General features: G+C 37.8%; 1 protein-coding gene across 1 annotated transcript in view; it reads right to left on the reverse strand.

Annotated features, from left to right (window-relative positions):
• Positions 1 to 358: 358 nt before the first annotated feature.
• LOC122726331 (calcium-binding mitochondrial carrier protein SCaMC-1-like) overlaps positions 359 to 12,434 on the reverse strand; it is a 39,190-nt gene continuing 27,114 nt past the window's right edge. The window contains exons 7-10 of the mRNA XM_043963998.1: positions 9,787 to 9,894; positions 7,282 to 7,449; positions 5,278 to 5,428; positions 359 to 759 (exon numbers count right to left, since the gene is read on the reverse strand). Coding sequence (XP_043819933.1) covers positions 575 to 759; positions 5,278 to 5,428; positions 7,282 to 7,449; positions 9,787 to 9,894 — 612 coding nt within the window. The 3' untranslated portion in view covers positions 359 to 574. The remainder of the gene's footprint in view (positions 760 to 5,277; positions 5,429 to 7,281; positions 7,450 to 9,786; positions 9,895 to 12,434) is intronic.

The raw sequence follows: 12,434 nt of genomic DNA on the forward strand, positions 1-12,434 counted from the left end.
AGCAGCCAATTAAAAGACTTTTTTATCACACGGTATTATTCTCCAAGATGATTATCCCAGAACATTATATTTCATTTTTTAAGAAGAACAAAAACACAAAATATATTTTGTTTTGCTATTGAATACAATTTTAAAGGCACTGATTTCTCTTGGTAGTTTTAAAATACATCAAAATGCATAAAACATTTTTTAAATTAAGGTTTAAATGTTATTTAAGTACAAAAGGCTCAACACAAATTGGTATGAATGACCAAACATTTTACAGCTTTTCTTTATAAATATAAATGTCACCTAGAATATTTTTCAATCCATTCCAGTGCAAGTCTGAGGTTACTTTTCAAAGGAGAGTCAGAAGGAAAGCAAATAGAATTCTATGTTTTTAAAGGATTTTAACAGATTCATTTATCACATATAAAATTAAAATAAAATGTTATAAATGCTAGCTGATACATTCCTCCCTTGAGGGACTAAGATATAAACTCTGTTCACAAAGATCGTTACAATTTTTAGAGAAGAATCCATCAAAAACTGTCATTCTTTTAAGCAAGTATGCTAATAACAGCAGTTCAACATTTCACACCTCGACTACTCCCAGCCTTCTCTTTGTTTTCTCATAAACTGTGTAGCTTATGCAGACTGCTGGAAGCACCTTCACAACATTTGGTATGATGCCCTTGTAGAATCCTATCACTCCCTCTGTGGCAATTATGATTTTAATCAGTCTGATCATCTTCAGTGGTGGAATTCCTCTCAATGTTTCTAGAAAATGAGAAACAAGGAAAAAAATTCAGCCTAATATTATAATTTGTTTGTTTCTTCTCAATTGGCTAAACAACTCTGTGTGATGAAAGAGAATATAATACTAAAATTCATCAGGCAAATCTGGTATAAAAATTTCATTAGAGCCTTCAAGGAAGCATTTACTCCTCCCTTGTCCTTAAAAAGAATCCCATTCTCTGGAAATATGTTTAATGTGATTGTACACATATAACCTATATCAGATTGCTTGCCATCTTGGGAAGAGGGGAGGGAAGGGAGAAAGGGAGAAAAATTTGGAACTCAAAATCTTATGAAAACTAATGTTGAAAACTATCTTTACATGTAACTGGAAAAAATAAAATACTAGTAAGATTTTTTTAAAAAGAGTCCCACTCACAACTAGGTCACTCATGAGGACAAATTTTACTAGATAGTGGTAACATTTTTTATCATAAAAGTATTTTATTAATTTCCAGTTACATGTAAAGATAGTTTTCAACATTAGTTTTCCAAAAATTTTGAGTTCCAAATTTTTCTCCCTTTCTCCCTTCCCTCCCCCCTTCCCAAGATGGCAAGCAATCTGATATAGGTTATATATGTACAATCACATTAAACATATTTCTGCATTAGTCATGTTGTAAAAGAAAAATCAGAACACAAGAAGAAAACCTCAAAAAAGAAAAAAAAAACAACCAAAAAGTAGAAACAGTATGGTTCAATTTGCATTGAGAATCCACAGTTCTTTTTTCTGGATGTGGAGAACATTTTCCATCATGAGTTCCTTGGAATTGTCTTGGATCATTGCACTGCTGAGAAGAGTCAAGTCTATCACAGTTTATCATCACACAATGTTGCTGTTACTGTGTACAGTGTTCTCCTGGTTCTGCTCACTTCACTCAGCATCAGTCCACTTAAGTCTTTCCAGGTTTTTTCTGAAATCTGCCTGCTCATTTCTTACAGCACAATAGTATTCCATTACATTCATATATAGTGGTAACATTTTTGATGATAACCTTTTAATTATTTTAATCATTCTAATGATTTCTAAGTATACTAATCTAAAATTCTCTGCCTTCCCAGTCCTCCAAGCACCTCAAAGATATCAACTGATCAATTGATCAATCAATATATCCATTTATTTATTTTAAAATGGGTCTCCCTATATCACCCAGGTTACAAATGCAAAGTGGCAACTCATTGACCAGCCCCATTGCTGATTAACATTGACGCTTTTATCTGCTACATTTTCAAATTGGGCTGGTTCACCCCTTCTTAAGCAGTTTGGTGGTCCCTTGCTACCCAGTGCTCAGCCCAGTATGTTGGTGCTGGAATTAACGTTAGCCCTACTGCAGCTCAGAACTCCTGAATTTGAGTGATCCACCAACCTCAGCCTCCCCAGTGCTGTCACACCCTGCTATGTTTAGATTGACATAACTATACTAGGATGCCAGGAACCATCTCGAGACCAGCATTATCATTTTCATAATGGCTCAAGAGAAGCAAGTTGGGACTACCAATACAGGGAAATGGGGGTTTTTCCTTGGCAGTCTGGGATGAGTAGTCAAAATTTAAGGAATGTCACACGTTATCCCAGAATCCAATTGTAGGCTCCTGTCATGTAGCACTTGGTTTTTCTAGCATAGCTTCCCTTATAGTTAATCATCAAATTTCTAGCAGATAAATGCTCTGATCTAAAATTCCTGACATAATGGGTCTTTAAGTACCCTGTACTTAAAAAATAAATAAAATGTAAGCTTTTACTAAAACTTGTATCAAACTTTTAAAAATGTACTTTCCACTAATGCTAATATATTCTATATATCCATAACAATAATGATAGGTAGCAATTAGATAATACTTTTTTTTTGCAAAGTACTTTACATTCATTTTCTTATTTCATCCTCACAAGAACTGTATGAGGTAGGCATTGTTATTATCTTCCTTTTACAAATGAAGCAAAGTTAAGCAACTTGACAGGGATATAAAATTAATATGAGATGGGAACTGAACCCAGGTATTTTAGATTCCAAGTCCGGTGCTTTACTCTTTATACCAAGGTAAGAGACATTTATCACAAAGTCCATCACAGACAGAGGGGAACATGACTCATAAAGTGATATCTTAGCATTTATGTGGGTTATTCTTGATCTTTTACAGGGATTTTTTTTGTATCCCATTCCAAAGCGGATATCATTTTAACCAAAGTACAACAAAATGGATTCTTTACTTATTATCTGTCTCTTCCCACTGCCTATTCAGAACAGAAAAGAAGACTTTAACTTAGTTATCTGTGACAAAAATGAGGAAAAGAAACAGGTGCCAATTTTTTTTTGAGGTAGGTAGGTGATATAGTGGCTAGAACACTGAGCCTGGAGTCAGAAAGACCTGAGTTTAAACTATTCCTCAGACATTTACTAGCTCTGTGATGCTGGGCAAGTCACTCCTGTCTACATTTTCCTCAAATGTAAAATGAGGCTTATGATAGCCCTTACTTCATAGGGCTGTTGTCACAAGCAAATGAGATAATATTTGTAAATTGCTCAGCACAGTGCCTAGAACATAGCAGACCCTTGATAAATGCTTCTTCCCTCCTCCCTCTCCTTTCCTTCCTTTCTTTTTAAAATTTTGTTTAAAGTAAATAGCATCCAAGGGGCTATCAAACTGTGCATACCCTTTGATCCAGCAATACCCCTGCTAGGCTTATATTCCAAAGACATCCCCAAAAAGAGAAAAAGACCTATTTGTACAAAAATATTTATAGCAACTCTTTTTGTGGTGGCTAAGAATTGGGAATCAAAGGAATGCCTATCAATTGGGGAATAGCTAAACAAGCTATGGTATATGATGGTGATGGAATATTATTGTGCTATAAGAAATTATAAACGGGGCGGGGGGAGGCAGCTGGGTGGTGCAGTGGATAAGGCATCGGCCCTGGATTCAGGAGAACCTGAGTTCAAATCCAGCCTCAGACACTTGACACTAGCTGTGTGACCCTGGGCAAGTCACTTAAACCCCATTGCCCCACAAAAAGAAGAAAATAAAAGACATTATAAACGGGATGATTACAGAAGGGTGTGGGAAGACTTGTATGAACTGATGTATGGTGAAGTGAGCAAAACCAGGAGAAAGTTGAGTGACAGCAATATTGTTCGATGAAGAACTATGAATGACTTAACTATTTTCAGCAATACCATGATCCAAGACAATCCCAAAAGATTAATGATAAAGCATACTATCCACCTCCAAAGAAAGAACTGGTATTGATGGAACACAGCCTGAAGCATGCTATTTTTTCACTTTCATTTTTTTTTCTCTTATTCAAGTTTTCTTATACAAAATGACTGATGTGGTAATGTCTTACACAATTGCACATGTATAACCTATATCTGATTGCTTACTGCCTCAGAGAAGGGGAAGGGGAGGAAGGTAAGGAGGGATAAAATTTGGAATTCAAAACTTTAAAGTGTTTATTATCTTTTTAAAAATAAAGTAAATGGCATCTTTGCTCCAATCCTACAGGGTAGTTCCTCATTTCTTTCTTCTCAAAGAGCCAGTATGAATTAAAGGAGCTATAGAGGCTTCCAGGTATAACAAGAACAGCAACAGAAATGCAGAACCAAAAGTCACTAGGACCAGCGGCGTGATAATCAATTATTGAAAAGAAATTTCTCACCTCAACCCAGGGAGAAGATTGAGTTCCTAGATCAGGTAGATTAGCCAAGAAACAAAGGAATAGACTATCTGGGCTTCTCACTAGTTGCCTCTGGTCCACAAAAATTGCTGAAATGGCCCCCAAGGCTAAGGTTGAAGACAGCTGGGACCCCCTTTTGCTATGAAGAGGCAACATAGCAACCTGCCACTCAGTAGAGGACCAGAAGATGGCAGAAAGAGTAGTAGAGGACCCAAAGAAAGCTAACCAGCCAAGAACAACAGATGTCAAAACAAAACAGAGGACCAGTAGGTGGCAATACAGCAGAGAGAATAGCCCAGTAGGGAACACAACCATCTTTATGACATCTCCAAACCAACATTAATGGCTCTGTAAGGGAGCAACAAGTGTTTTCATGGGGGGGGGGGGGCAGGGGAAGGGCTTCTAGCAGGAATCTAGCCCTGGGAGCATAAGTTTCCCTGGCTACATGTATTCCTTACACAAGTGTCTTCTCCCATATGTGTTCCTTGGCTCCTTGTGTTGCTCTCCCACCAGTGGTATAGGAATCTATGGGAAAGGGTACCCCTACATGTATGGAAAGAAATGTTCCCTGTTTTTTATTTTACTCAACTGTTCAATTAAAATGTCCTTTGCTTTGAATGCATGTCTTTGGTTGGTATGGCAAAAGAAACCTTACTGAGGGATGTTTTTGAATGGATACTGACCTAAAGTGTCCCTTAAACCTGACAGAGATTTCAGGGAGCCCATTATTGGAATGAGAGAGAAGATACTTGCACTATACAACCAACAAAAAAAAAAAGTTACAGGGAAATGTTAACATATGAAAGGGTCACTCAGCTAAAACTCACCTTCAGCCTGCATGCGAGTTCTCACTAGAGTGAAAGGGTAGCTGGCTAACTGACCACAAGTACTAGACAATGTAGCACATGACAGTAGTAATAGGATCCCAGGGTTTACAGAGTCTCTTGAATAATGTCGCAACCAAAAATTCTTCAACAGCTGCCAGAGAACAGAGTGGTAAATATGCATTAACCATTGTATAAGTTTAGACAGGATGAAAATTGTAAATCAACTACACCCCTTCTTTCAGCCAAGTACATACCTTGCCACAGCAACCCACCCTCTTTTAACTGCCCAATTAGATCTCTTCAAAGAATACATGGTGGGCTGTTCCTTAAAACTACAACTTGAAAAAAAAACTATAACTTGTATAGAATATAACTCATCTACAAAGAAAGAGAAGCCAAAGGCATCTAACACAGTTTGTATGGTCAACCTGTATGTGTCAAAGTCCAAAGTAAAGTTAATAACACCCAGATGTGCATCGGCCCAAATTACTATAAATTTTGCTTCTCTCCATATATACTCTCCTAGAATTAAGATTGGTCAAGGTATTCCATCTACATGCAATTCAAAGTCCCAGAGCCTCATAGAGTACCCTCAGTATTAGGCCTGGACCAAAAAACCTCAATTTCCTGACCTTCAAATAAAGACTGATCTTTGCAAATCAGATCTCCCAGAACCTACTTTGAAATACTGAGTTTGAAAATAAATTTTAATGTAAAAAACCAAAAGTTTGTATCACTGGAAAGTTTCTTTTTTTTCCCCTTACCTGTTATTGAAGGGATTTTAACTTTGTACTTGTGTCCTAGGGTAAAATATATAATTTCTCAAGTGGAATAATTAATTTCAATGATGTCTTTATTCAGTGTGCATATATCACCATAGCACAACAATAAAGACAGTTGTTAGGGTTTATAAGCACCATGTCTAAAGGCAAAATGTTTTCAATTATAAAGACAAAAGGCTAAAAGTGGCCCAGCACCAATGGTGATAACTCATTTACATTAATGAAAGCAGAATAAAGGAGGCAAAAAGCAAAATAAGTAAATAGATTCACCCAGAATATGGTGAATACTTTAAAATCTGCAAAATATAATGCTTTTTACAAACCCATAAGAGTAATATGTCACCTTTCAAACATAGAAATGGTATGAGAAAGCATATTCTTTGGCTTTCTAATCATGGGGATGGGTCTGTGCTGATTTGATCGTATTCTATCATGAAATTCTCTTTGAAATCAGCAGCACTTGCTTTTAAGACAACCTATTGGCTTTAATAATGCAGTGTCCAAAATGTACCTAGTTGGCCCATTTGGGGATTGAATTGGGTCTTGGACTAACCAGCTATTACTGCTTATGTTTCTGAAGGAAGTCCCTTTGCCTTCCTCTTCATCACCTGTGGGACTGAGCTGATCATAACTGAATTGGGGTCTAATATTTTCATTAATGTCAAGTAATTCTCAGGAAGGGCAGTTAGGTGGCACAGTAGATAGTGCCAGACCTAGAGTCAGGAAGACTCATCTTCATGAATTCAAATCTGTCCCTCAGACACTTACTAGCTGTGTGATCCTGGGCAGGTCACTTAATCCTGTTTGCCTCAGTTTTCTCATCTGTAAAATGAGCTGGAGAAGGGAATGACAAACCACTCCAGTATTTTTTCCCAAGAAAACCCTAAATATGGTCATAAGGAGTCAGATACAACTGAAACGACTAAACAACAATAATAATTCTCAAGGAATCCCAGAACCAAGTAGCCCCAGGACAAAGAGACCAATGACACACGCAAAAAACAAAAACAAAAACAAACAAAAAAAAACCCAACAAACAAAAAAACCCAAATAGTACCATAATTCAATTCACTATTTAGTAAGAAAATATTTGCCATTACTTTTTTGTTCCTTTAAAAAAAAGAAGTAATGTAAGATCAAATTCTACTAATGAGGAGCTATTTATTGACCACATTTTCCTTGCAACAAATTGGTAGTAAACGCAATTTGGAAATAAACTCACCTCAAACACAGCTAGGTCTATACCTGCATAAGGTATGATGCCTAGTGTATTAGGAATATAACCTTTGTAAAAGGTTTTGAATCCTTCATACTTCAACATCTTCTGGACACAATTAGACATCCCTGTGTATCTTGAAGTTGAATCTAAAGCCAACCTGGTCTTTAAAACCTAGATTAATGAAATTCAATTGATCAGTTACCCAAAGCAAAATCATGTCACAACTACATTATCTTGACAATTAGTACAAAATTCATAGATAACCATCCAACATGGAATTGAATTTTCATTGATCAGCTTTTGATGTCTTTTTTGCCATTATTTCCAGTAGAGTTGGGGGGGCGGGGCAGGGAGGATTGTAACTACTAAATAGAGAAAAGAAAAAAAAGGCTTTATGTGGCACATCTAACCCAATTTCCCTCACTGTGCAATACCTTAAAGAAAATTCTCGTTATTTATCCACATTTATAAACTGTAGCAGAAACAACCAAATCACTTTGTAGACCTTAAGAGAAAATTAATACATAACTATCAAATGAATATAAGCAGACTTGAAGTAAAAGAATCCAGTTTATAAATTGGCTACAACTAGCAAAGTGCAGAAGGAAGAAACACCAAAGAAGGAAAAGATACTTCAAAAACATTTAAAATAAATATAGTGGAATCTTGTTCTAACACTAAATTTAGAATATGGTAGGCCCATTTTGTATCCCATCCAGGGAACACAAAATAAAAATGTAAAATCATATTTATTATAGAAAGTTCTATGACAAGGGTCCTAGAGGCAGCACTGGGATCCAGTACACCATAGAAATACAGGGTTTTTTTAATTGTTAATCCACCAGGTGGATTAACCCACCTAATCCAGGTTTAATTTATTTGTCTACTATGCAAGTGATAAGTATCTACTCCCTGCCTATTTATAGTTGCATTGACTTCAAAAGGAGCTCTGAGTGTGTGTGTGTGTGTGTGTGTGTACACACACACATATATGCATATGCATGTATGTATACACATATGTGTATATACATACACACACACACACATACACATATATATATATGGAGAACTAGATACCCAGATCACTGCAATTCTTAAGTATACTAATGTGAGTGGTCCTAAGATGAGATATACAGAGATTTTCTATAGAAAGGCAGCTTGGTATAGTGGAAATTCAGCAAAACTCAACACTTATAAAGCACTCTGTACAGAGCATTGCATTTGGCACTAGGGGAAACAAAAGTTCACATAAGGCAGTGCATAGAATGCTGGACTTGGATTCATTAAGACTCCAGTTCAAATCCAGCATCAGGCATTTACTAGCAGTGTGACCTTGTATAAGTCACTTAACCTCTCTGTCCCTCTGTAAAATGGAAGTTAAAATAATAGCACTTATTTCTCAGGATTGTTATGATGTGTAAAGTATATTACAAACCTTAATGCACTATATAAATGTTAGCTATGATTAGGTAACTTATAGCCCCTGCCCTCATGGAGTTTGTAATCTAACAGAGTAGCAAAATAGAGGAATTGAGGGAAATGGGAGGGTAATGCATCTCTGAGCTTAGGGGGTTGGTGTTTTAAATGGTTGGAGAGACATAATTTGTGGGTAATTTAATAACTTTATTAATAACGCCAGCATTTTAATAAAAGGATGGTCATTTGGCTGTCTCTCTTAGACCAAAGACAATCATGGCAGGGCAAACTACAGATTATATGCTCATTGGAAGAAGGGTATTCCCAGGATGGCAATCAACTCTGATCGGTTAATAATTAATGAGGAAATGAATATTACAATGAGGGATTGGACCTGAATTTTGATTGTATCATTTACTTCTTAAGTTACCCCAGCAATCTATTCAAAGAATTTATCTCCACCTAAACCTTTGAAGAACACAATGGCTTCCCTACTTGGGTGGGGTCTGGAGAAGGTTAGTTCAACCTTCAGAGACTGAGGTCTTGAAATGAGGAAGAAAGAAAATGGGGGAAATGAGTCTCCCCACATCATTGGTTAGTAATAATCATTTCTCTCAGAGGCAGAAGATCAGAGTTGAACGCCAAGCTCTGAAACTTACCAGTAATTGAATAGGTCATGCAAGTCACTTAGGCTGTATAAGACTGTTTGTTCATCTTCAAAATGGAAGAAATAAAATCTGTGCTTCCCACCTCATAGAGCCTTTTGTGAAGACAACAATTTGTAAAGTCCTATACAGTGGCCAGCTATTATTATTAAAACTCTTAGGCACAGCAACCAGTGAAAAGTCCCTTAGTCTATTCACAGACATACCAACTTGGATGAAATGTTCTTAGCATAGATGCAATATTGTGTTTGTCCTAAAGCAAAACTAGCTTTACTCAGGACAGTGGCACCTTATGACAGGAATTTCAAATTCTACAGCTCTAATGCTCACTTTATACTAAGACCCAACCTAGGATGCATGTGAAAGAAATACCCATAATCAGCATTAAAAGTACAGGCCTGCCAGCTGTTTTCATGGGGACACTGACCTCCAAGGGGTAGATCAAGGTCTGTGCAGTGATTCCAGCCAAAGATCCAGAAACAAACCTATCTATAAGTCCCATCGTGGTCCTCTCAGCAGCAAGCAAGTTTTTATACTGTGTAAATAAAGGTATTCAAATGCACATAAGTACTGATAAAGAAGAGAGAGCACATTCCAAATTTACAGCAATAATTGGAGGAGAGGTTTTTGAGACCACACCTTATTTGACAGTATCATTCACTTGGCAGAATGTGTGTGGTTTGTGTGCTTGTGCACTTGATTCAGTAGGATATCAAGCAAAGGACCTCCATTGGGTCTCCTCCTTTCCCCATCTGTCAGAGGGGGCATCCAATAAAACATGTTGGGTGCACGAGCCCACAGGCCATTCAAGCAAAAGCCAGATGATCCCTTGTTGGGTACATTGTAAAGGGGAGTCAGGTCAGGTACAGGGTTGAATGAGGATAGTGTCTGAAGAAGTCTTATCCAACTCTTAACATTCTGTGGTTGTTTCCTTCTGCATCACCATGTCTGTAGTGAAGGCATTTGCCCCAAGATAAGGTTTGAACACCGGCCCTTTGTGCCACTACCAAAAGTTGCAAATTACTACTGTGTGATAGATAGGGTGATCGTGGGATCTTAGATCAGAGCTGTAGGGGATCTCAGAAGCCACAGGGTCCAACTCACTGAGCTAATTTTCTAGTGAAAGATATGAACTTGGGTCTCCATGACTCTAAGACCAGCACTCTAGCCAAGTTATCACCTAGCTGCCTATAAGGAACACTAATTAAGGCTGAGGAGGCTATCAGCCTGCTGTAATTGTCAAGGGTTCTGAAATTATTACCTGAAAACAATGTTGTTGATGAGAAGCAGGGTGGCTGGCTTTGGAGTCAGAACCACCTAGATTCAACTTCTGACCCAGGTGAGACCCCTTCTGACACAGTTCACTTAACCTTTCAGTGTCTCAGCCAATTCTCCAAGACCCTAAGCTCTCACTGAGAAGTTCCCTACACAAGTGAAATCACAAGTTCAAGCCATCTCCATCAAAAACGACAAAAAGTGCTGCTAAGGACAATTAGGCCATTGTGTTAGTGGTTGCCAGTAAAGCACTAAAAAGCCAGTAAAGTGTTCATTAAAACAGTTAATGAATCAAGATGAAAACATTTTCTCTCATTTTTAAAAAATGTACCCTAATTGAACATCATTCAATTCAACAATACGTATTACTTTACCATGGGTATTCCATAAGGCTCTCCTTTACCCTTTTCTCTTCTGACGCAATACCCTTTCTGTCATTTCAACAGCTTCCCTCAATATCAATTATCATCTCCAATCAGAAAGTTTCCATATTTATATATCTAGCCTTTATCTCTCTCTCTCTCTCCTCTCTCAAACTCCAGTCTTACATCACCAAATACTTGTTGGGCGTCTCTACCCCAGTATTCAGCAAGCATATCAAACTCAACATGTTCCAGATAGACCTCAATTAACTCCCCTCCACAAAGCTTCTCCTCCAAGCTTCCTCATTTCTGTGGAGGGCATCACCATCCTCCTATTCACTCAAGTTCTCATCTTGAAATCATACTTGACTCTTTCCTCTATCAAGCATCTCTAATCATAATCAGTTTACTAATTTTATCAATTCTACCTCTACTACATCTCTCAAATACATTTCCTTATCTTCACTCATACTGCCACAATCCTAGTTCAGTCCTTCATCACCTCTCACCTGGACTGCTACAATAGTCTCCTGCAAAGCAGAATTGCAGGAGCTCAAAAGAAACGTGAGATGTGCAAATTTAGGGTCAACTCCACTCCAAATCTTCATATGGACTATTTGTGCCTTCTGAGCTCATCCTGGTCTGATCAGACACACTGTACCTTGACTCCAAAATAATGATGTCATTTCAGTCCTTTTTGAGAATGAAGGACAACAACCATACAATAGTCTCCCAAAAAAGGTTTCTGCTTTCATTTTCTCTCCTCTACAACAGCCTCCTTACAGTTGCCAAAATAATTTCCTAAAGTCATGTCTCTCCTCTACTCAAGAATCTTTAGGACCTTCTCTAGAATCAAATATAAGTTCTGGTTGGTACTTAAGAGCTTTCCAACCAAAGTACATAAAGCCTTCTCGTCTCTTTCAAGACTTATTTCAAATTATTTCCCGCCACGTACCCTACATTCCGGAAAGTCAAAACTACTTGCAACTGACCAAACTCAACCATCCACCATCTGTCTCCAAACCTTTGCACTGGCAGTTCCCATGATTAGAATGCACTGCCTCCTCGGTTCTGCCTCTTAGAAGCTTTTACAGGCTATAGAAGGAGACGCTGTCCAACAGGTAAAGTGGAGCCAAACAACAGAAAGCCACAAATGCCAGGATAAGCGGCTTACAAGTGGTACAAGGTAGGTATACATTACTGGGAACACATGTACATGCAGAAATGCCCAGTGTCCTGCATGCTGATAGAGAAGTCTTAAATCGCCTAAGTTTTCATTTTCCTTTAGCCTCTGGCTCCCTGTAAGTATCACACTGCAAATTTCAAATTTACAACCTAAAATAGAAAATAGATAATCCTTATTCAGGCCTCTATCTCCAAGAAGGACCCAGCCAGGCCATCCTTCATTTCCCTGCCCCCACCCCAGCTTTTCCCATAA

The sequence above is a fragment of the Dromiciops gliroides genome, chromosome 4 (genome assembly GCF_019393635.1).
Source record: "Dromiciops gliroides isolate mDroGli1 chromosome 4, mDroGli1.pri, whole genome shotgun sequence".
Taxonomy (NCBI): domain Eukaryota; kingdom Metazoa; phylum Chordata; class Mammalia; order Microbiotheria; family Microbiotheriidae; genus Dromiciops; species Dromiciops gliroides.